The sequence below is a fragment of the Scomber scombrus genome, chromosome 16, assembly GCF_963691925.1.
Source record: "Scomber scombrus chromosome 16, fScoSco1.1, whole genome shotgun sequence".
Taxonomy (NCBI): domain Eukaryota; kingdom Metazoa; phylum Chordata; class Actinopteri; order Scombriformes; family Scombridae; genus Scomber; species Scomber scombrus.
The window spans coordinates 9,599,421-9,624,738 of record NC_084985.1 but is presented as its reverse complement, the minus strand read 5'-3'; the positions used below and the strand labels follow the sequence as shown (position 1 = coordinate 9,624,738).

Below are 25,318 nucleotides of genomic sequence, written 5' to 3'. Positions count from 1 at the left end.
AAGCATTTTTGTGTTTATTATACAGGGAATTTATAGCCAATATTAAAAAAAATAAATGACATTTACAATTATATCATTCTTTACCCCCCCCCCATAACATCAACTTTTCCACTTGAGGCAAACAGGACAGGGCTCAACATATTTATGGCATTATTTATTTGAAGCTACAGCTCCACTGAAGAAAAAAAAATCACTGCTGATAAAAAGGTGCAAGAGTTACATAAGTTTAACCTGGAGGGAGACTGTATTTCATTAACATCGACTAGGCTCTGGTCAGCTTTGATTTGCAATGGAATTCAAACTACTGTCGGCTTTATAAAAAAGAGGCCGTGTAACAAACAGTGGATGCCATCTAGACAGGCACTCGTACAGACAGAGGCACAGGGAACGGGAGAGGGTTCGGACACCACTCGGGCAGGTTTGTTCTGCAGCGGGGAGCCTCGTTTCGTTGCTCCGGGACATCAGCTAACGATGTGTATAGCAGCCTCTGAACACCAGAGAGCTAACAGTCATTTCCTTGAAACGTTCTCCTGACTCTTTCAAGTATAAATCTATAAAAAAAAAGGGTGAAGGAGAAGCTGCAAGAAAAGCGTCACGTTTTACACAGCTGGAATGAGGCCCTGTCATTCATCACCTTCCTTTACGAGGCTTTGGGTGTGATCTACTGGGTGAGACAGTTTCTATAATACATATACTGTGCAAGAAACAACTAAATGACAGCATTAACATTCCTTTCATTGCACTTTGTTATGCTTCAAAGAAAATAAAGTTGTCAGTTACATATCACTGTTTCAGTTTCGTTTATCTTCAGTTGTTCTTGTTGAAATGATGTAGACAAGCTCTTTTTTTTAACAGTTATCTGCCTATTTTACTAAAAATACAGATGAGAACATGTACATAAGAGAGTTAACATACTGTTTCTCTGTGTGTGTGTGTGTGTGTGTGTGTGTGTGTGTGTGTGTGTGTGTGTGTGTGTGTGTGTGTGTGTGTGTGTGTGTGTGTGTGTGTGTGTGTGTGTGTGTGTGTGTGTGTGTGTGTGTGTGATGGAGCATCTTCATTCTCCACACAGGTGGCAGGAAGCAGCTCGGCCGCTCATGTAAGCTGGCCGTCACTATTGCAGGATAACAGGAGGACCATGACTCAGTGCTCTGTACATACGACTGTACATAATTAAACATCTGAACAGGTGGCATTCAGAAATGGACAGTACTGTAAATGGCTTTTCCCTTTGAAACCAGGAGGTCAGCCTGGTTATGATTAAAGTGTCCTGGTGACGAGAGGGGCTGACTGTGACTGCCGCGTGTCCACAAGCTCCTTGTGTAGTGTAGAGAGCAGGGTCAGTGGGAGAAAAAGTGCCTGGATGATCTATGAAGTGCTCTCTGGGAAGGCAACTCTTTGGCGTGCAGTCCGGGGTCGATTCCGTGTCGGCACGTTTGCTGCACGCTCACTCTTGGTTTCGGACGGTTGAGTTTCAGCTTGTGGTGTGGTGGCGTCTCCGACAAGCTCACGCAGGAACTTGAACTTGGACAAGAAGAGCTGCCAGACTACATACCAACCTGAGGAGTACAAAAGTAAAACTGTCACCTGACTGACATTCAAAAAGCAACCATTTCATTCAAGTCACAGAGGTAAACATCTGCTTTTATGGAAAATAAATACACATAAATCTTTGAAAACCCAGAAGGTCGTTTAATAACACTTGATGCTGTTCTGAAATGATTCCCACGATCCCCAAAGATATTTAATCGCTGCACAATAAAAATGATTTTTATCCCCTTTCCCCAAGCTGTGACTGTATTTTCTGACCCAAACAAAGACGGTAGCCTCATATGACATCCTTGCTCAATGTGTACTTGAACAAAAATGGGGAAGTAATACTATATGCAATATTTGTTTATATTGGTGTTACTTTTTATTTTCATACCCAAAAGCGTATTCTGGATCTTTCTTGTGTCATTTAAAACAGGTCTCTTTAAGATACCCAGGCCTCGTTGCACATTTACGAGCACTGCTTACACATAGGTAACAGACGTCCCTTGTTGCTTGAAACTTTTAGATACATTTGTGAGTCCTCTTACATTCTCATGCATGTGAGTTTTTTTTTTTAAATGTCACGTTGCATGTTAATCGAGAACTTGCCAAAATCAACACAAGAGGAAATTATCTCATGTTGCAAGTCGCTGCTCGCATGCTGCAAATTTGGTGAAAAGGGTTTCCTGGATATGAAGCATTACAACTCAGATATCAGTGTTAAGTTTTATGAAAAAAAAAAAAAAAAAACCTGCTTTGCTCTGTGACATAAATTCAATGTAATATATAAGAGACATAAACAAGGTTTAGGAGGTTTAGGTGCCCGAGGCCCTAGCACTGTCTAATCTCCATTTTCCCAGCTGATCAGCTGGATCAGGTGAGTTCAGAGTAAAAAGGAGAGAAAATGGTGCTGCTGGGGCTAACTTGTACCAGGAGTGTGCACCACTGCTAAAAAAACAACAACATTAACTGTCCCAAAGAGTATTCACCAAAACCACCAGACACAGGAACAGTTTCTAATACTCACTGTACATATAATTACAATAAATACATTTAAATCATTACAGTACATTTGTACAGACTGTATATACTGTACATAACCACCTACTAAATGTTTATAAAGTAACATGTAGGGCTGGGCAATATATCAACATTATATTCATATCATGGTATGGGAAAAAGACTAAATATCATCATTTTCTGAACTTACCGGACTATATAATGAATATATCAACATAACTGATTATTATTATCAAAAATATAAATGTGTAAATACTTAGTGAAAGCACCAACAGTCCCATTATAGTCCCTACAATATTGTCACAATACAGATATCGAGGTATTTGGTAAAAAAAATCATGATATCTGATTTTGTCTATATGTTTGTTATATTGCCCAACCCTTGTAACGTCACTTTTTCCCCCCATTTAATATTCATCTCAGCACTCCTTACACTCTTAGTTAACACCTTTACTGTGTTCATATCCTGTTTGCATTCCACAGAAACTGTTTCACCTATATGTAAAAATTTCTTGTGTATTATTTCTTAAGATTATTGTATTGCGTTGTGTGTAAAATACATTGAGAGCCATTAAACCGGAGCCAAATATCTTGACCTCATCACATTCAAATCTCTGCTCAAGACTCACCTTTTCAAATTTGTTTTTAATGTTTGATGTTTTTAAATTGTATCTGTACAGCATCTTTGAGTATTTTTAAAAGCGCTATACACATAAAATGTATTAGTATATTATTATTATTATTGTTATCATCATCATTATTGTGTGCTTAAACATACTTGGCTAATGAAGATGAATCTGATAACATTATATTTCCATGTGAACATCCACCTGCAGGCTTGTCTGTCTCCAGCTGGAACTGAAACTACAAAATGAACTTGATGTACATATAAAGTCTAACAAACACACAAAAACTTCGGATTGAGCAATAGTTAAAGCTCACATCGGCTACAGCCTGCAGAGGGGAGGAGGAGGAGGGGGAAGAAGCTGACATGGTTATAGACTGACTGCTCCTCACATGATAAAAATAGAAACTCTTTACTGAAATCGAAACTTTGTTGGTCAAAGACATTCAACAGCTAATTCAACTCTCCAAACTCTGACTCTATCATTTAAGGAAGCTTTAAAACCTGCTCATTTTAATGTCACGTTTATACAGAGTCATTAAGCCAATTTAACTGTGTCGCAGTCTCTTATTATTATTAGCCAGTAAATATTATATTAATAAGAATTGCCCCCAGGGGCTTTACTGCACCTGCAAAGCCGAAGACAATAGTGAAACACATGTTATAAGTCACTCATGAAGGTTATTGTGTGTAAAAACTCACCGAAGACCATGAAGAGCAGCGCACAGACTAGTGTGGCCACAATGACCAGCAGTGTGAGTCCGACACTTTGCCACATCTTGACAGCAAAAACAGCAGCAGCAGCCCCGGGAGGTGATTAGAGGGGTGTATTTAAGGTCTGTTAAACACCACACACACACAGAGAGAGGGAGAGATAGATATGTAGCTCGGTTGAGAAGCTATTCCGAGACGAGAGGGACAGAAAAACAAACTCACAGCAGCTTGTTAGCTAGCGTGTGTGGCTAGCTGGGTTAGCTGTCTGGTTGACAGTCGGTCCTAAAGGAGCCCGAAGAAAGGACCGTAACATGCCAATGCTAGCCGGTCACCGCGGGGGTAAAGTCCTTCTATATGAGCTACATAACTGCTGCATGTATCTGCTAGCTCTCACAGAAGACACTAGACAGCCCAGTAACTGGGTTAAGACAACAATATCAGCGTCATGAAGCCGACTCAAACTGCGGCTGCGCGAAGAACACTTGACTTCTGGGTAATGTAGGCAAAGAAAGGCAGCTTCATGCACAGAGGGGGCAACTCAAAGTGCTTTACATAAAAACTAAATTGCTATACTCAGTAGCGATTTTAGACCCTGTTTATGACTGCTCAAGCACCCCTAAATTTGATCAAAGCACCCCTAAAAATTATTTTATACAACTTTAATTATTTTGTGAGCCTGTCTGCTAGAGATGGGACAAACACTTATGCTACAAGTTCAAATGGTTTTGTTTTAACAGGTTTAATGTACTTTGGATAGTTCTGTCATTAATATTGTCTTTCCCTCAGGGTTCATTAACTATCTTCCTCTCTGTAGAAATCTGATTTATTCTGAACCATTATTATTATATATTATAGTAGACCACTCTACTATGTATTGATGTAATTTACATGATCCACTGAAATGATCAGTTTAGCAGGGGGTTTGAACACTTGCAGGGCATTGTATGTCAAATTCTCATTAGAAGCTGAGCTCCCCTAAAGGGTCTGATCCTAGAATCTCCCCTGGCTATACTTAAAAACAAAAATATTAAAGAGTAAAACATTGAAAACATTAAAACATACAATTAAAAACAAGAAAATCCAATTATAATAAAAAAGAAGAACAGAAAAATAGAAAGAGAGAAAGGAAACAGAAAGCTAGACTAAAAAAGAGCATAAAATATGAGAGTGCAGCGTGAATGATTTGCTTTAAAATTATTTTAAAGATTGAAGATGAAAGATTAAAATTTGAGCTCATAAGCACATGAAAAGAGAAACATTTTTAACCTGGATTTAAAAATATTCACATTTGGGGCTGATTTCACTTCTCTTGATAGCTTATTCCAGTTATGTGTGGCATAACTGCCAAATGCTGCTTCACCATGTTTAGTTTGACCACTTTTTACAGCTTTACGGCATTATAGTCCTGGCATATCATAGCCTTCTCTGCCTCTAAGATTAATGCTGTTTATATGAGTAGTACTAGTGTTAATAGTAAGATAAGATACAACTTTATTATCCTAGAGGGAAATTAGCTTTAGACAAACAATGCTGCCACTGTAGACTACACTACCTAGTCATACAACTAATAAATACAATGATATAAAGTACAATAATTACATAAACTTACATTGCATAAAAACTAAAATTCAATCAACTTTTATTTTTAAACAGTAATATTATTATTTTGCTTGGGGCACTTTGTACTTAGTACCTGTAGTGTAAGCTTCTTTACCTGTAGGAATGATAGTATATAACATGTAATAAGCTTGTGATTACTGTGCCACCCCAAAATGACCAGTGGTCCTGTCCTGGCCACCCAATTAAAAACTGCCTTACCACTGAAAAGTTTAATTGATTAAAGTATACAACAAGTTTCCAGCACCTTGTGCACATTCACCTTGTGTGTACACACATACCAGGGGGACTAAAGGTTGTAATAAAAGAAAAATAAATTGGTTAATGAATATCATCTACATATTCAGATGTAGAAGAATTGAATTGTTCGATATCAGTTTTGAAAAGTTTAGCTTTTAGCTTAAGAATTTTAGTTTGTGAATATAAACTTTGTTATGACTCATTCTTATCCTGATCATAAAACTCTCCTTTCCGTTTGTTGTTCAACACAGTGCAAATACTTCTATTAAGTATCAAAATACCATCTGTCTGCTATTTGACAGCCAGATCAGATGTGTAACCATGGTAACAAACGTATCTACTTTTCCATTTTGATTCGACACATAAAGGGGTCACGTATTACTAACCTATCAAATGAGGTAAATGTTAAAATATGCACACTCAAAAAGTAGAACTAAAGTTATTTCTCTGGAAATAAATATGTGATGATAAACAAAGATAAAAACAAATATACTATATAAAATACAAACCCAGGTATTCAGAAAAATTAATTAGTTTACAATAACAAAATGAGCACGAAGGAGAATTGTCTCTAAATGTATCAATGTAGTGTCATTATAACTCTAATTTAAATTGTAGTTGCCACAACTACTATCATCATGAAAATAATTAGCAGATAATCATTGATATTTTAGAATATTTTTAACTGCAGCCCTGCAAACTGTATGAGCCTTATCAACACTGTATGAAAGGAGGCAGGAGTGTTCTTCAACATCCAGCAGAGGGAGTCAAACCTCTTTAGGTCTGCAAACATGCTGGTGAAATGTTCAGACATTATACCTCCTCTGCCGGATATCTGTCTGTAGGTGAGGCTGATGTTTTAATTACAATTAAAAAAATATGTCAAATATACATTCTAAGCAAGCAGACCTGCTACAGGTATAACTCCTAAATCAGAGATAATTAAATTACAAAATATTGACCAGGAATGTGCAAATTTTCATAGTGTAAAGTATATATAATGTGCAATTTATAATACTAGTAATTTAAGTTGCATTAATGTAATAAGCCATGTTATGAGATTAAGATATGAGTAATGTCTGTGGGTTGGACAGAGTCTGTGTCAGGGGGAGTCCTGGGCTTTGTTGTTGAGGCCAGCTGCAGAGGGGACAAAACTGTGTTTGTGGTGAAACTTTGGTCTTGCTAGGTGTCAGCTTCTTGCTGGGGGCGAGCAAACGTTAGCACATCAGATCCTTTTGAACTGATTCCACAGGAAACTCCCACCTTTGTCACACTCATGTAGTTCTTTTTTTTGAGGGGCCACAGTTTCACAATGTTGATGTCCTCACCTAACCAAGTTTTTACCTGTAATTATCTGTTGATGATCAAACTGCCCCCCTGTCAGTAACTACTCAATTAAACTTATGAACACTGTATTGCATTTAATAGCTATATTAAACAAGAAAATCTTAGTTAAAAAGGCTTTAAACTGTCGATTATTTAACATTAAGTAAAGAAAGCTTACAAAAATGTTGCTACTGTTTTTACTGACACTATTTAGCTCATTTAATTCGTACTATTTATGGTCTGAGCTGACATTTGTTATTTATACCTCACACTGTGGTTAACACAACTGCAATTTGCACCAATTCACGAGATAATACACATAAAAATATACAGAAAAGCTTCTCATGCTTTCCATACTATATAATTAAGGTTAATTAAAAACACTTGATGTGAAAATATAATTCAACCATTTCTAAAACTATCCAATCTCAAATATTTAACGACACCTCTACACCCCTCTGCACTAAAATGAGGCTGTGAAGCCGTAAAAGGGGTATTTTATCTTGAGAACAGGGGTATTAATATTAATTCTCGGATTAATGTTGGTAATCCAAACCTCGACAGACAAACTTTGTCCTTTTTCTATTCTGTATTTCTGTATTGTAGCCAAAAATATACAGTATATATCTTCACCTTCTTGCATTCACACAAATGGGAAGTCACAAGTTCATGACTACATGAAGAAATACGACATCATGTAGAGAGGAATTTTTGGGTGAACTGGCCCTTTAAATAGACCCGTTGGAAAGAGGCCTAGGTGTATCTGAGGAACAAGGAACCTCTGCTAAGAACCGACAAAACAAAGCACAATAACAACACATCCTGTCTGATCTGTCCAGTCAGGCAACAACTATTCAGACTTATAGTACAATAAAAAGTTATTTATTTAACCATTTGAGGCTTTGATGTACACAGTGATGTCACTGCAGCAAATATTGTGAGATATTGCATTAAAAAATACGTGAACAGTTTTTTCAAATCTGTCTTAAAACCACAGTCAGGTGTCAAAATGAAAAGTGAAAGAGTTTTTTTTCTTGCTGAAATCATTCCTCCTGTTCATACAGGCAATTAAAAGATCCCCTTCAGGTGTGATTTTAATGTAAGTGATGGGGGCCAAAATCCACAGTGTGTCCATACAGTCATTTAAAAGTTGATCTGAAGCTTGAAGTTAGTCGTATCGAGTGGTCTTTTAGCATCAAATTCCCTGTTGTTTCCCTGTTGAGCTGCAGTGGAAGTGTAGTAACAAAAAGAGGGACTTTAGCACTAAAAAGACTGTAACAATGAAATATATCTACTTGATTTGACTCATTCGGATGACTGACACTTCATATTAGCTTCAGATAAACTTTGAAATAAATTGTTTCAGAGAATGATGACTGTGGATTTTGTCCCCCATCACTTACATTGTAAGGTCATCATGAAGGATTTTCTAATGGCCAGTATGAACAGGAGGACTAATTACAATGAAGCAATAAAAACATGTTTCAGTGTTTCAGTGTTCATTTGGGCTCCTGACTGTTGTTTTAAGACATACTTTTAAAAAACTGTTAATCATTTAAACAGATAAACTGAAAACTAAGGTCCCTCTGAGGTCTGTTCTGTTAGCCTACATTAAAACACCAGGACCAGGTATTTTTAGGGCCGTTTAACGACGCCACAGATTGAGATACACATGTGCCAGTGGTAAAGTAGAAAATAAGCTGGTGATGACTAATTTGCCCCTGTGTCCTCTATTCTTTTTTTTCTGAGGCAGGTATCATGACTGTCATAAATACAGTTTAATCTCCGCCTGTCTCATGCTTCTCAACCTGTCTGAAACCTGAGGCCAACCCGTCATGTCTTCACTTGTGCATACTTGCAGTTAAGAGTGTCCTACTTTCACGCACACCTCTTTATTTGCATATTACGCTAAGGAGTAGACAGAGCATGAGTCACATGAGGCACGTCAAACATGTGCGTAAAAAGAACAGTGTGTTTTCGCCAAAGTATGTGAGTACAGCTATAACTGAAGGGCCTTTGCCAAAGCTTTTGATTGTGACACACTGCAGATTATTATTCTCAGGTTTTGGATTATTCGCTCCAAACTATGAGAACAGTCACAACTGATTGTAAAAAAAAAAAAAAAAGGTGGTAAAGATTTTTATCTGATGCATCAAAATACTGCTTAAATGTCAGATAAGAAATATGTGGTTTACGTAGGATGGTTAAAAAACTACATGTGAAATATGATTTTTTTAATAATTTTTTTATAATCTCAATATTGTGTTTCAGCACAGAGAGTGATGACATACAACCTTCACACTGCAACAGGCTGTTGTTCAGCTCAATTAGTTTTTCACTTCAGCTCTTAAAAAGGGAATCATTCATTTTCCTAAGTGGCAATCTCATGAGTGACGATTTGAGGAGCAGAACAACAAATAGTTTGTTCAGTAATACATTAAATGAAGGAGGTAGGGTCTGAACTTAAAGGGAGAACAATATCATTTCAGGATAAGTAGTAATAAGTCATATTTATGGCAGAGCTGTTGGATTGCATTAGATTGTATAGGTGTTCCTAATAAAGTGCTCGGTGAGTGTATGTATTTATACATACCAGCAATATGTAATCCTGTAGGATTTCATTCAGGATTTCATTTCTTGTGAGGGTGAATAGTCAAATGAAGTTAGTGGGTTTTTTTATAACACAGTTTAAAAACAACAAGCAGTCGACCAAAGTGTTTTACATAAAGAAAAGTAAAATTTACAGAGCAGTTACAAATGACACACAGACAATGACCAAAAACACATTTAAACACACCAAGAAAGCCAAAGAAAATAAGTCTTTAGTCTTGATTTAAAACATTTGATGGTGGTAGCTGATCGAAAATGGAGAGGGAAGTTATTCAACAGTGAAAGCCCAGCTACGGAAAAAACACAGTAACCTTTCCATCTCAAACAGCTGTTTGCAATGGAAAAAAGCAGCTCATCAGATCACCTCAGAGCTCTGGGAGGACAAAAATGAACAGTAAGATTTTACGGTCGACTGTAAATTTCACTGGTACCTGCAATGAAAAATGTCCACCAGCCCACCCAAAAATCTTTCTAAAAGGCTGTCAAGTGTTTTTAGTTTTATCATCATTTCATTTTGTCATTTCCCCCATTTACACATACTTACAATACAGTTACAATGGATTTGGGACACAGTGTATATGTCATATATGTGTCTTAGTTGTATTTCACACAATCATGTTTATACTCAGAGTAAAGCAAGTCACAAACACACCTCATTTCCTCACTGGTTGATTATTTAACAGTGAATGTGAACACAGGCCCATTTTTATTGTGGAGGATACAGAGGGCGAACAAAGAGTGGCTTCTTGAGACAAGATCATAAAAATGTAGTTCATGTGAAGGTGAGTCACAGCTCCAGGAAGAGGAAGGAAGAGGGGCAACTTTTAAGTGTTCATATGTGCTTTGATGGCCTGTGTTATCTGCAGATTGGCATTTTAATTTCATTTGTGGAAACATTTTAGACCACAGACTAGTAAACTGCCACTCATCACTCATTTCTAAACATCTGAAATTTCTTAACTACAGAAGATTGAACGCTTTTTAAAACATTTTACACACTTTAATGTTGCATCATTACATTAATATGTTTTCATTAATCATGTTAAATGAGAATTTTTACCATTTGACTGTATTTTCAGTCATTTCTTTTAGACTTCTTGTCGCTTGATGACTAGTAATGTTTTATTGTATCATAACACTTCCTTGTTCCACAATTTCACTCAGGTAGAAACCCTGTGTGTGCGTGCATATGTGTGTTTGTGTGTGCATGTGTTTACACCTAATCACACCATAAGCAGGGAAAGTACAGTACCAGCACATCAATGGAAAACCGTTTCTGTGAATGAGTCATAAATCTTTGGACCCACTATGAGAGGTTTTTTTTGTTTGTTCTCTGTTTCCCAGCAGCTTGTTGCCTGTGTGCTTAATGAATCCACTGTGCGACAACACAGCAGACAAAGCAATCACTGACCACACTGCTCATTTACACATGTGATACATGCAAACACAGTATGAGATAGCAGTTGCTGAGTTAAACAGTGTTTATTTAATGTTTACAACCATTTAAGAGCCAAAAAAAGCAGTCAGTGAGTAACCAACTCAGATCATCTGATATCTTCAGATATGATCTGTCTAATCCTCTTACAACAAACAGACATCATTTAATGATAAAAACTTGGCCTGTTCTGGTTTCCTTGAGCATTTTCTTTTTTTGTGGGTTAGCTGCGGTTTGTAGCATTAATGTGATTTAGTGTTGTATGGTTTTGACGGCTCAAAATGTTTGTTTAACCTGCACAACTATTGACACTTAATGTTTTCAGACTGCATAGAAGGGATGTTTGAGAGCAAACCAACATATTTGCATGTACTGCGTACATATGCATACACTCCAGCTGGTTTGCATATAGAAGCTTGTATTTTACTTGAATTTTCTTCTACTTTATACTTCGACTCCAAACTACACTTCAATGGCAAAAACTGAACTTTTTTCTCCACTATATTTATCTGACACCTAGTTACTAGCTACAGTTTTAAACTTTACATACAAAACATATGATGACCTTATGAAATAAGAGCCACTGTTGCAGATGTTAATACCCAACAGAATATTGAATTAAAAAGAACAGTATTTTCATATTGCAGTAATGAATACTTCCTCCAGTTTTGTATATAGTAGCCTACATTTTATTTTACTGTCCAGTATTTGCATTTAAATAATGTCATTCATTGATACAATGTCCTGTTTTTGTCATTTGTCCTATTTCGTGTTGTTTTTTTCATGCTGCATGGTAAAGACAATAACATTTCCCACAGTGTGGACAATAAATCATTTTAAAGTTATAAATACATCTACTACATTCTGCACTTTGTAAACAAAACACTTAAATTACCAAATATCTGCATCATTATGGCTACATTAGTATGGGCTTTAAGATAATTGTAAATAATCTTTTTAATCATACAAATCGAGCTGCAGTTAATAGCTCAATAGCTCAGCTGATTAGTCAATTGACAATAAAATGTGTTAATAATTAAGTTTTAATAATTGATTCAAACAATGCCAAATATTCCCTGGTACCAGTTTTTTTTATTCTGGATGATTTTCTGCCTTTTTCTGTTTTATATCATTGTAAATTGAACATTTTTGAATTTTTACAAATCTCAGGCTTCAGGGAATCATGATGTGCATGTTTCACTATTATCTGACATTTTATAGCCCACATAGTTAACCTATTCATGGAAAAAACACCTGGCAGATCAATTGATAATGAAAAAAACGTAGTCACTGCCCTAGACGGAGAAAAAGCCTCTAGCATGGAAACTTACTGTAAGGGTGTGTGTTTCTAAACTGCACTGTTGGGAAGCTGAAGTTGTTAAAGGAAACTGCAGGATTTACTTGTGCAGACAAGACTCAGGTTGACCCCCAAGTCAGGGACTGCACAGGTCACATGGCTCTGACACGCTTTCTCTTACTTTCTCTCTCTCTCTCACTCACACACACACACACACACACACACACACACACACACACACACACACACACACACACACACACACACACACACACACACACACACACACACACACACACACACACACACACACACACACACACACACACACAGTTTGAAATAGTAGAGAGTGGATCCTGAACTAACAGAGTCAATCATGTGTTATAACTCTCCATGACAGAAAAATTGCAAATGTTTATTTTATTCAATAACAGTTACATTCATAACTGTTGCTCAACACTGAAATAAAAACAATCCAGTATTGTTATGCTCCATCAATCATCAATCAGTTGCTCTTGTTAACAATATAAATCTAGCTGTAAATTCAACACTGACACATTTATTATGAAGCTGTCTTCAACAATTGTCTTCAACTGATAATTTTGGGTTTGATGCCAAAAAGCTGAATAGTTACATCTAATTTCTCATAATTTATGTCATAAAAAAATGATGTCTGGACTTATAACAGTGAAACATCTACAGTAATAATTGTTACTGTAGATATAGAGTAACATAATACAAGTAAGTGTACTGACAGGTCTGGGCAATATGGACAAAGTCAATATTATAAATAATAATAATAATAATAATAATAACTACCTTTATTAATTGTGCATCACAATAACCTAACATAAATAATAGTAATACATTTAGTTTGTATTGCACTTTTTATTTACAGTGCTACAGCTTTAAAAACATAAAATACATAACATAAACACAATATAAATAACAGGTTCAAATGAAAAAGCCTTCCTGGATAGAAAGGTTTTTAGGCCTTTTTTTAAGAGACTTTGGGGTCTGTGTTGCCCTCAGATTGTGAGGAAGGCTGAAGAAAGAGGCAACAAGCATGACTTTGGTGTTGTGAGTTTGCGTTTTCGCACTCTCATCAGGATCCTGGCAGTGCTGTTCGGCATGTACTGGAGCTCCTAAATGCTCCTGCCAGGGATCCCAGTGAAGAGCGCACCGCACTAGTCCAGTCTTGAGGAGATAAAGACAAGTTTCTCTACATCTAACAGGCTTAGAGAGGGGTGGAGTTCAGAGATGTTTTAGAGATGGTAGAACAAGGTTTTGCATATATGTCTATTCATAGTTATATGAATCATATATCATCATGGTATAACTGCAGGGCTCATACCTGTGAATTATTGCCCAACCCTTTGCAATAGTTGGCTGTGACAGCGTAAATGTACGCAGTGCCAATATGACACGAATTACATTTTATGGGTGCTACCCCTTTAATCCCATTAAATGTCACTGAAATCCACTTTTTCCTGTTACAATTTTAAATAAAGATACAATTTGTATCAACAACATAATGCCTCTTATCCGGTCCACTGAGACAACTTATAATATAACATAGTTCCAAAGTATTAAATACAGTTTATAGCAAGGTGGATACCACAATACAAAAATACACAAACTTATGTTTCATGCAGTCTTTCCCTTGAAAGACGTGGGTTTAGACTGGCGCTGGACTCATCTCATCCTGTTCTGACTCTGCAGCATGAGGATCTCAGCAGCCAACACTTGTGGGTCCAACAGCTGAGGAAACCTGTCCATGGCCATGTCCACCAACTGGGCACTGAAGATAGCCAGAAGCTTTTTCCGGACAACTTGTCTCTCTTCCCTGCTGGGATTTGATTGTGTCCCCTGTGGAGGCTCCCACGGTGAGCGCTCCCCCGGCAGGCTGTGAACTGCTGGAGGATGGACCAGTACGGCTGGATCAGACCAGTATGGCTGCTGCTGGCAGCTGTAGACTCCGCTGTGCTGGAAATTTGTTGGCTGGCTGTAAGCAGTCACGTTGACTGGGTATGCACCATAGCTGGCATAATGAGGCCGACCATAGGGTATCATATCAGAGCTGTAGCTGCTGACCGGCCCGATGCTGTGATGCTGGTTGTGATGCTGGAAAGCTTGTGTGGTCCCCAGAGAAGGAGGTCCATGTGAGCAGCAGCTGCACGGTGCGCTTCTAGGAAGGCTGTACTGTTGCCTGTGGGTTGTCTGGTTCCAGGGAGCCTCCATTGGCTGGCTTTCTATGGAGCCTAACCCTGAATCTAGCTGCTCCTGAGAGCCACCATGCTGCACGGATCCCTGGTCAGATGGACAGTGTAGGCTGCTCTTCTCCTTTCTAGATGGGGTCCTCTTGCTGGAGCGGTGACTCACTCTCACCTGAGCTACATTTTCATTTTTATGATCTTTCTTCAAGGAGCCACTCTCGGTTCCCAAAGTCAGTTTCTTTGCCATATCCTCCACTAACAAGAGGCTCTGGCCCAGCACAGGACTGGAGCGAGCTGAAGGCTGTTTCTGAGCAGTGGAGGGGTGCCTCTCACGAAGTGCATCAGCAAGCAAGCGATTGGACTGTTTGGCTCGTTCGGGATGGTGGAATTTGCACTTGATCCCATAGGTGCATTTCTTTCCTAAATAAAGAGGAAAAAATAAGAATTTAGAAGTGCTGAGATTTTTTCAGCCACACTAGTGAAGCGCATAACTGGCTTTATGGAAATCAGTTCTTTCACTGCTTTGGTCCAGACTAAATAACTACTGGATGGATTGCCATACAAATTTGTACACATTCCTGGCGCCAAGAGGATGAATTTTGCTACCATGAGGCTCACATTTTTTAATTTGAAGTGAAATGTATCAACAGGTTTTGGATGCATTGCAATGAAATTTGATACAGATATTTATGTCTCCCTCAGGGTGAACTGTATTAACTTTAGTGATCAACAGACTTTTCAACACAGTCTCACAGCAGTTTGTAAAACAGTCACAAAATGTATACTATAGATTTGTTTACATGGATTCTCTCTTTTTTTCTTTTTGACACTCACCATGCATTTCAAACGAATATATTTCAATCGAAAGTAGAGTTAAGAAAGTATCTTTGCTTACTTTTTTATCCTGTCAGTCAGAACAATGTTTAACAATGGTTAAGGACTGGTAAGTTTAGACACAAAAACCACAAGGTTTGGGTTAAAATGATAATTTAAATGATAAAGTTACTTTAGTCACCTCCTTAAAAGTTAGATAACCTTCATCATCATGGCAATATAATCACCAAGACAATCGTTGCTACAGTTTAGAGAGCCACTAATAAAGTTGTAGATCCTTAGTCTTGTTAAGGAAAAATAAGCATAAAACATTTGTCATTTGTGTCTTATACTATTTAGAAAAAATACCAGGCAGGACCAGTAATGTGCTCTCTTACCATAAGGGCATGGCTGTTTTTTCTGAGTCTTTGGAATTTTACGCAGGAAGTTCTCCAGTGTCGGTCCATGTCGGCCCAGGGGATCGTCAGGAGGCATAAACCTGCATTAGGGTGAAGTTCAATTAGTCTAAAAGTGAAACTGACTTTTTCCTTTACAGCTTCAGTCTTTGCCTTCCATTTTGACTCATTTATGATTTATCTGTGTTACATTCCAGGACGAAAGCAGAGAGGGAAGCCCCAAATCAAGACATTAGTTGACTCACTTGTCATTGACGAAGGAGTACATCAGCAGCCTCTCCTCGATGAAGCGCTTCCACTCCGGCTTCTCTCCCTGAAGGTCACGGTACATGTCGTTGGACACGATGATGCCATCAGACTCGTAGCCCAGCTGGACGATGAAGCAGTCATCATTACAAACAACCCGTCTGCCTGCGACACGTCGCGACGGTGTGAACACCAGAATCTTCCTCTTTTCCAGATCTCGCAGGATGTGCTGATCTGTAAACCACAAAAAGTCACATGAAGTCTTTGTTAAGTAAATCACACACACCATTCCTTTTCTTATTTTACTTTACTTACCAAACGAAAGCTACAGTAGCATTTTAATTTGGGTCTTTCCCAGCAGGCAGATTTAACCTAGTTAAATATTAAACAAGGGCCCTAAACAGTACACCCTGCAACAAAACAATTTATCAGCATGAACAATCTGTTCGTCTTCATGTTCTGGTTAGGGCTGTGCAGAGTGCAGTGGCAATTCAAATAGTTATCTTTGTTATCTTTCTATATCACAAACCACTGGAAAAACCCTGCATTTGTATCTTTTGAAATACAGCTACATAGATCAAAGATGAAGCTCATTTACTTACCATTTGGGAAAAAAACTACCTTGGGTATTTCCCATTTTGAGTAGCACAGCTCAGGCTGAGAATCAGCAGTTGCATTATAGCAAACAGTTTTTAAATTTTGGCTATGTGAAAACTGAAAACCAGTATTAGGGCTGCTAACTAACAATTATCTTTGTTATTGATTATTCTGCCTATAAGTTTCTTCATTAATTGCTTTGTCTTTAAATGATCAGCCCATTACCACCCTCGTTTTTATTACTATAAAATAAAACTTCCCAGAACACAAGTTGGCCTATTTTAATGTATAAGTATAATCAGACCTCACCGCAATTAACATTGAGGCCAATGTTATGTGATCTAAAGCACCAAGTAAAGAAGGAAGTAGGCGACATTAAAATAATGTAAATCCCCATCTTTGTACCTGTAATGGGAACATCTGGCCTCGGCTGCTCCTTTCTCCACGAGGGAACAAACACAGTGACTTGGGTGTGACCTCTATCCAGGAAGAAGTTCACAGCCAACTGGATTCCCAGACAAGAGAAAACTTCCTTGTTCCCATGGCTAAATGGATAAATGGAAAGCAGGAAACATGAATGAGAAAGTAGGAAACATTCACACTTGAACAATTAACCAGTGTCCTGTCTGCGGCTGACAGCTGCCCTGAGTCAGTTTGGAACAATGACAGAAACACAAATTTGATGTTAATACTACATCACAGTACTTATCAGTACACCACATCATAACATGCCATGTAAATATGAGGAATACAAAAGAACAACGCTACTTGTTTGATGGGTTTAGTCACTGAAAGTATACCTGATGTCAATCACAAGTTCTTAAAGCTCAAAGTGACAAATTACTTAATAGTTCAAAATTGTAACGTATTTAATTTACAGTCATAGAAAAATTAAAACAAGCATATATTCACATTTGAAAAGCAGGAACTGGTTATTTTCAGGTATTTTTGCCCCCAAAAATAATTAACACTTCATCAATGATTGAACATTAATGATAAGTACTTAACTAATTATATAAAAGAGAAACAGGAAAGAGAGCTTCATATGTAGACTAAGCAGATAAATAGATGTCTGAGTGGATCATTTGATGTAGATCACTCATATTTGTTGAAAATTGTTGTTGGTAAATGGCATATAAAGTGCTGCAACAAATACAATAATACTTATTGTAACACAAAAGCAACAGTATGAAGCTCTCTTTCTCACCATTATCTGTCCCCATGAGCTACCAAGAACATTGTCTCTTCTCTGCCAATTCTCTGAAGTAAGCGTGAGTTATTTGCCAACATCACTATTCACAGCAAGCTAAAAAAAAAGGGGTTTCAAGGGCCTGGGGAAAGGTAGCAGCCCTGGCACGGTACCGATGGCTTGTAATGGTTGAATAAATGTTGATGAAAAAACTGACACATATCTAGAGATTTAAAGAAACACAACTGGAAAAATTTGGGAGAAATAGAATGGAGCTGCAAATAAATTTAACAACAGGACTGGATAGTTAGTTAGTTAGTTAGTTAGTTAGTTAGTTAGTTAGTTAGTTAGTTAGTTAGTTAGTTAGTTAGTTAGTTAGTTAGTTAGTTAGTTAGTTAGTTAGTTATAATGTTTTTTTTGTCTTTTTAATCTTTCAGGTCTCTTGCCATTAAAGGTTTAAATGACGGAAAACAAAAAAGATCAGAAGACATACCATCCAGGCTATAATAGAGGATCTGCAACAATACATTTCCCATTAGACTAAAATCAGATCAAGTTTTTTTCACCTCCATCAAGTAACTGTTTTGATTCCACTTAATAGCCTACCTGGAAAGCTGTATCAGTGTTTAAACAATAATATCAGAGCATCTAAGCTGAGAACATTTACAAATGTAAGAACATGATACCCTGCTGCTGCACACTAACTGCAGCAGCTACTGTTAAAATATGACACTGAGCAAAATATGTGTGTTTGGAGCCTTTAGGGTTTATTTGGACACGTCACAATTAAGACTGAGGCAAGTGAGAGAACAAGGAAAGATAACTCAAAGGACGGGGAGTGAAATGCCGTCATGCCGGTTCCTGTTGAAATGAGATCTTTCTTTGTAAGCAGTGCTGACTTTAAAGGAAACAAGAAGACATTCAAATGCTCTGATTTGCATACTTGAGCAGCCAGTCTACAATGTGTCTGTACGGGCATGCCTGGCTGGGAACGGCAGAAGGACAGAGAGGTGTGGATACCCGGCACACGTACGCACACACACACACACAAATACTTGTCTTTATATCCTTGTGAGGACACTTGCATCACAACTAAATGCCTAAACCCAACCTTTACCCTACATTGAACCTAAACCTCACTCTAACCTTAACCTTGAAACCAAGTCTTAACCCTCAAATTGTTGTTTGAAGTTATGAGGATGGGCAAAAGTGTCCTAAGACAGACGCGCACACACAGAGGACAGCATGGCAAAGAGGCCGTGGTGGAAACAATGAACCAGGTGAAACGAAAGAATTCTCGTCTTCTACGCTTATTACTGTCAGCTAGTTTGCCAGTAAAAAGTATTGTCTGTCCCATTTTTGTTCCTCTATTCATCATACTGTGTGTACATTTCTAGGTACGAGAAGATAAATGAGGAAAAGGTTGAGTGTGCCCAAAGGCAGAGTTCCCTAAATCATAATAAGATCATGGTAATATATCACTCTAAGCAGTTGTGAAAAGCTGAGCACGAAATAACAGTTTTTTCTTATCTTTAAACTTTATGACAAACTTCTTTTCTAGATAAGAAGAAGCCAAATTTTTTTTTCGTTTTTTTTTTTTAGGGGCAATAGGCAAACTGTCCCGGGAATCGCGGTATTGAAAATGTATATTTTCTGCCAACCATATTAAAGTCAACAGTTGGGGGAATTTGCAATGGTGTTTGCAAATATGGTGTATCGTCCCGTTGAGTAAAATGGCAGCCATTCATAGCAAACAGCACCTCAGGCATTGTGCAAGGTTGTGAAATTCAAATACAGAGCGGTACAATCCCAGACAATTTCCAGTCATAAAAATGCATCATTTAGGTTTAGAAGCGGAGACCTCTGAAAGTATGATCAGACTTCTCATTATTATTAATGGTTGGTCTGTTGGGTCAGTTAGTACATCACTAAAGGTGCAGACTGAAATATCTGATCAAGTATTGGATTGTAATTTGGGACACCCATTCATAGTGCCCACTAGATGAGTTGGACTGTTCTCCCTGCTGGTCTCTGGGAAGAGGTTTTGCAGCATTCGTAGCATAACCACCGTAGCAGAACAGCCAGATTCTGCAACATGTTCTTCCCCCTAGCTATCAGATTGTTGAACTCCTAGTAATCACCCCACCTACGCACAAACATGCACACACACACACTCAAAAAAAAATAAATAAATAAAAAAAATGTATATATATATATACACACATATACATACATACATATATATACACACACAGTTTTTATTTTTTTTTATTTCCCCCTGTAATTTTTGATATCAGCACCTTTTTCATATTCTGTACTATTTTGAGCCATTGCTACAAAGTTTCTTTTGGATGTGCACTGTATAGTGTATAATCTGAATGATAAATAAAATCTATTTTATCTTATCTTATATCTATTGGATGGATTGGTAAAACATTTTGTAGAGACATTCATGGTACCCAGAGGATGAACCCTGATATCTTTGGTGATCTCCTGACTTTTCCGCTAGTGTCAAAATATTGATTGATATTTGTGGTTTTTGGTAGACTGTCTCAACATTTTGCAGACATTCATGTTGTCTTGGGTTTAACTACCTACAGCTACAGATAGATGTTACTGACAGCTCTGCTTTTGCTAGGTATCGAAATATGGTACTGAATAAGAAGATTTTTTTGCGGCTCGTTATCAAAGTATCGAAGGTTAGTGCCATAAAAGTATTGAAGTTCAGTACCCAGCCCTACTCTAATATGAGATGAATGAGGCACAAGTGCAGAGCTGCTAGAGTAACTGTAGTATCCTAGTCATGTTTGATTAGTAGTAGTAGTAGTACATATTGCTAATAACTGATGACCAAGTTACACTCTTAATAAAATCAAATCTATTTAGTTAATTTAAGAAATGAAATGTTGAAAAAGTTAAATGTGTTACTTATATTTAGGTTTAATTTGTGTTGGTGCCCTCTGTTTGTTCATAGAGAGATCATTAATATCTCAGTTTATAAAACACTAATCACAAAATCCAAATCTATATTTTGACACAATATAAGCAAAATACAAGTTACATACAGTAGTTAGTCAAGGTGGAGGCTCCTCTAGTTGCAGATCAGGCAAATCTGCTTTGAGCAATATGGCATCAATTAGGAACATTGTTTCCAAAGGAAACTGAGGGTGAATTATCAGGTGACTTCAGGTGAGATTAAATATCAGAACATGGTGTTACTTTTCACTTTCATTTCTACAAGTGTGTAATTGTGACTTTTGGCAAATCTGTACTGTGAAGTCCCTCCACATCACATGTAACGTTAAATAAACTGTGTTTTAAGTAACAGATCACGATAATTACATTAACTGTAACATGCAAATGAGTAAAAACAAAGAATGTTCAAGTTTCCTTAAGCAAACGAAGCAGAACAAGTGCTTTGCATGTTACAACTCTACCTGCCCTGAAGCCATAAACAGGTACAGGAAAGGTTAAAGAAAAGAGATTTCAATAAAGCCTTCCAATAAACCATTATTTTCATTATGGATAAGGTTATTTGGTATAAGAAACTTCAGAAAATAGTTGAAAATGTCACATATCACAATTTCCACAGTTCAAAACCCAGAGATATTCAGTTTTGTAATGATTTGAAACAAAGAAAAGCAGCAAATCCTCATATTTTGGAAGCTAGAACCGGTAATTTTTTACATTTATGCTTGAAAAATTACTTCTTTTTTTTTAAAATGTAATTTTTTTTTTTTGTTTCTTACCTCATGGCCACATTGCTCCCATCTATAACGATGGGTCTCAGGGCATCTTTGTCCTCACTGATTTCCTCTCTGCTTTGGGGAGACGTGACAGGCATCAGCAGGGTGGGACTCGGAGTCCGGATGTCTCCTCTGGGCACCAGCACTGACATTGTCACAGGCCCCTGTTTGGCCACCTCTGTGCCGGCCCCGATCCTTACCAGCTCACCTAGAACCTTATCTGTGTCCATGGTAGGGCCGTACTTCTTCTGAACCGCCTGGACCTGTGCTGTGCTGTACCCGAGCTTGTGGAAGAAGTCCAGCTGGGAGTCCAGCTGATGGAGGAATGGGTCGGGCTCATCTGGGGCAACACGATGCCCGCCGGGCTCCATTCTCTCACTAGTAGAACAGAATGAGTTTTGAACTGTGAGGTATGGAGAGCTCGTGCTGGGGATTTTAGTCCATGGGTGTACAGCTGGGAAGAAAGTGACATCAGCATTCATCTCTTCCTCCTCAGTGCAGCCCGTTCATGTTCCACCTGTTTGAAAATAAACGTCACTATGGGTTCAATGAATCCATTGTGCTGAACATGTGCTGAACATTTACTTTTTCCTTGTAATGAAAATATTGAAAAAAGTGAAAATATTTTCCTATAAAAGATAAAACGAGTAGTTGGTGGATCGATTAGTCATTCAATAATTTTGATTCACTGGCTTTGGCTTCTGTTCTGCTTCCAAATGTGAATATGTGCTCATTTTCTTACCCTTCTGTGACAATAAACTAAATATTTTTCTGTTTTGGACTGTTGGTTGAGGCAATTTGAAGACACCCTGGACTCACGGAAACTGTGGTGAACATTCAACACTATTATCTGACTTTTTTTTTTTTTAAATCTGACCTGGTGATTCATTGAATGATTGGGAAAATAACCAGCAGGATACTTAGTAATAAAAAATAACTCGCTCACCTAATCACTTGAATGGCAAAGTGGTCCAAGACTTTTGGACTATTTGTATGAATAAACAAATCAATAATTCCTCACATTTGATACACTGGAACCAGTTAATGTTTGGTAAATGACTGAAATAATTAACCAGTCATCAAAAATAACTGCAGATTAATACTCTGCTGACTGACTTATTTAATTAATAGATCTACTACTGTAAATCCTGACCACAGTTTTTGCTTCTCTGTAACCCGATCATCCATAACATTTAAGAGATTTACTGCTGCTGAATTTGAGTGGTGACTGTCTACTACGAGTACGTATTCCATGTCAAACATGACACCAACATGCTGAATCTGTATAGATGTCATACACATACTAGCTATAGTTAAGGAGACCTTGGCTTTATTGTAGTTTAGAATAAAACAGCAGAAACACATAAGAACAGAAAGAAGACAGAAGTTTTGCCAAGTCATCTTCACAGGATAACGCTTTAATTTTGGCTGCTTGTGCCACTGAGTCCAAACAAACTTGCCCCTACTGTTTCCTCCTCAACGCCAGCTTCAACAAAACAAGAAAGATAAACTTACCTGCTCGTTATATGAGTCTTTTAAAAACACAAATGTGCCTTTTCGCTCAGGTTTTCCTCGTGAAGGGTCGGTGACAGTTTGCGCTTGTGGCGACGCGAGGCTTCCTTTACGCGTATGAGTCGGTACGAGGAAGTTGGGTTTTTTCTTTTTCTTGACATCAGCAAACAACCGGTAAGCAGCAGGGTGGAGGTGAGGCAGTCACATGCTGGGATCCCTGGAAAGTCTGATTAGTACAATACAAACGGCCACTAGCCCCATTTATCTGCTGTCAATTACGCACAAATAAATACGAGCACTGAGAAATTTAATACGTGTAAAAATTGAGCTTCTTGGTAAGAATTAACCCACGAAAAAATACTAACAGAATTAAATACAATAATTTAAAACCTTGCCTATTTTCAACCAAATTGTATTTTTAGTTTCTTACTTTAGTTGTAAACTCATATGAAATCATTTAAAATAAAAAAAATAGGCTCAATTAAAGTCTGTACAGCTTTTAGTGGCCAGTTCAATATTGCAATTTCTGCATCATCAAAAATGTCCTGAAGTTCTCTAAATTAATGTATAACATTCATTCCATCAACCTATGTCAAGAGAAAACACATGATTTGCACTAATATAACCATATTATATTTATTTCATGTTTTCCGTCAGAGCTGGATTAATCCACTAGGGGGCCGCAGGGCAAAAAGCGTCTTTGGGATCCATATTTCTGCCACTCCTGTGTAAGTAAGTAAAGTTTATTTAAATGGCACCTTTCACAGGCACCAGTAACAAAATGCCTCCCAGTCCAATAAATAAAAGAGATAAACAACCGATAAAACACATGAGGAGAAACAGACATAAATTAAAACTTAAAAAAACACATGCTACCTTAATGCTATCTGATTGGTTTTTAACTGCTTTTTAAAAGCTTACCAGTACTTATTGGGAGACTATTCCAAAGCTTAGGTACTGCTGACTGGAATGCTCGGCTTGGCTAAAATAAATGTAATGTGTAACCATTTGTCGAATTTGTTAAAAAGCCTCACAGCAGTATTTTGGATGGTTTGTAAGATATATTAAGGCAGGTAAAAATAAAATTACTGTAGTCTAGCATGTATTAGTATCTCCATTTAAACTCTAGATATATGCCCTGAGTTTAGCTTTGTTTGTTAAATGAAAGAAAGCATCAAAACTCACATGCTGGTCAAAAATCACGCCCAGAAAACGTAGACTAGACAAAGAATATAAGATGTAAAACACTCAATAAAATAAGGAACATTTACTTTAATGAGTTCAACTCTGTCAGATTTCAAAGGGCTAAATGTCACCTCAAAAATTAAAAAATACTCCTAGTAGAAGGAGGTATATATGTGTTAACCCCATATGTCTTAACCTAATATGACATTGACGTTCTGCCTGATCACTGATTGAAGGTTATCAGGAGCAACAATCAAGACTTCAGTTTTATCTGCATTTTAACTGTAGGGAAAGGTTTTCCATCCAAGTTCAACATAGACAGTGTATGCACGAGTAAGTCTGTGGTGCCTTGACTAGGCACAAAAATACAAGCTCTAAGGCACAAAATGTACTGAAATAATAATGGCTTTTTAAGGCAGTAACCCTCATCAAGATCGAGATCAGGTAATAATGTAGTCATCTCCTTAAGGGGTTCATCTTTTTCACTTTATTAAGTCATTCAGTGGCACATACAGTGCTAACAAACACATTTCCACTTAATTTAATGACCACAAACTAAATGCCTGGAGCTTTTGGGCAAGCGGTTAACAACTTCCTCAGTTCGTAACAACAAGAAAAAAAAAGAAAGATTCATGATTCTGAGTTAAAATATGCAGTTCTTTAGCTTTAAATCATAATTCTGACAATAAGGTTAATATTTTTACATAACATTCATGTAAATTCTGATTAAAGTTAAAATTCTCCAAATATAATACACTTCAAAATTTGGGGGGGAAAGTAAAGTGAGGATTCAGCAGTTCTTGACTTTCTTCCTTGACCTTTTACATTTGAATTCTGACTTTGCTTAACTTGAACTTTATTCTCAAAATGAGCCTTTTCTTTCAGAATTCAAAATATTTTCTGAATAAATTCTAAAATTACAGTTGTTTAATGAGACATTAGCGAGATTTAACGTTACCAATCTGGGATTAATCTGGCCTTTTC

At 37.4% G+C, this 25,318-nt stretch overlaps 2 protein-coding genes across 2 annotated transcripts; both read right to left on the bottom strand.

Annotated features, from left to right (window-relative positions):
- On the bottom strand, positions 1–4,338 carry smim13 (small integral membrane protein 13). Its single transcript, XM_062435903.1, has 2 exons — positions 3,878–4,338; positions 1–1,556 (listed from the first exon to the last, which is right to left on the bottom strand). The coding sequence occupies exons 1-2, from the start codon at positions 3,951–3,953 to the stop codon at positions 1,366–1,368; spliced, it is 267 nt and encodes an 88-aa protein (XP_062291887.1). The 5' UTR covers positions 3,954–4,338; the 3' UTR covers positions 1–1,365.
- Positions 4,339–14,109: 9,771 nt separating this feature from the next.
- Positions 14,110–22,008, bottom strand: zc3h12ab (zinc finger CCCH-type containing 12Ab). The gene is made up of 5 exons (XM_062435400.1): positions 21,641–22,008; positions 17,108–17,247; positions 16,105–16,339; positions 15,842–15,942; positions 14,110–15,050 (listed from the first exon to the last, which is right to left on the bottom strand). Exons 1-5 carry the CDS (start codon positions 22,006–22,008, stop codon positions 14,110–14,112), a joined length of 1,785 nt encoding a protein of 594 aa, XP_062291384.1.
- Positions 22,009–25,318: the final 3,310 nt, after the last annotated feature.

What these genes read in the sequence shown, in the direction of transcription:
- smim13 (XM_062435903.1), bottom strand. Translation starts at nt 3,953, where the DNA reads ATGTGGCAAAGTGTCGGACTCACACTGCTGGTCATTGTGGCCACACTA. An exon ending in GCTGCTCTTCATGGTCTTCG is followed by an intron (nt 1,557 to 3,877) that starts GTGAGTTTTTAC and finishes TGTACTCCTCAG; the next exon opens with GTTGGTATGTAGTCTGGCAG.
- zc3h12ab (XM_062435400.1), bottom strand. Translation starts at nt 22,008, where the DNA reads ATGGAGCCCGGCGGGCATCGTGTTGCCCCAGATGAGCCCGACCCATTC. An exon ending in GGGAGCAATGTGGCCATGAG is followed by an intron (nt 17,248 to 21,640) that starts GTAAGAAACAAA and finishes TTATCCATTTAG; the next exon opens with CCATGGGAACAAGGAAGTTT. An exon ending in TACTCCTTCGTCAATGACAA is followed by an intron (nt 15,943 to 16,104) that starts GTGAGTCAACTA and finishes ACCCTAATGCAG; the next exon opens with GTTTATGCCTCCTGACGATC.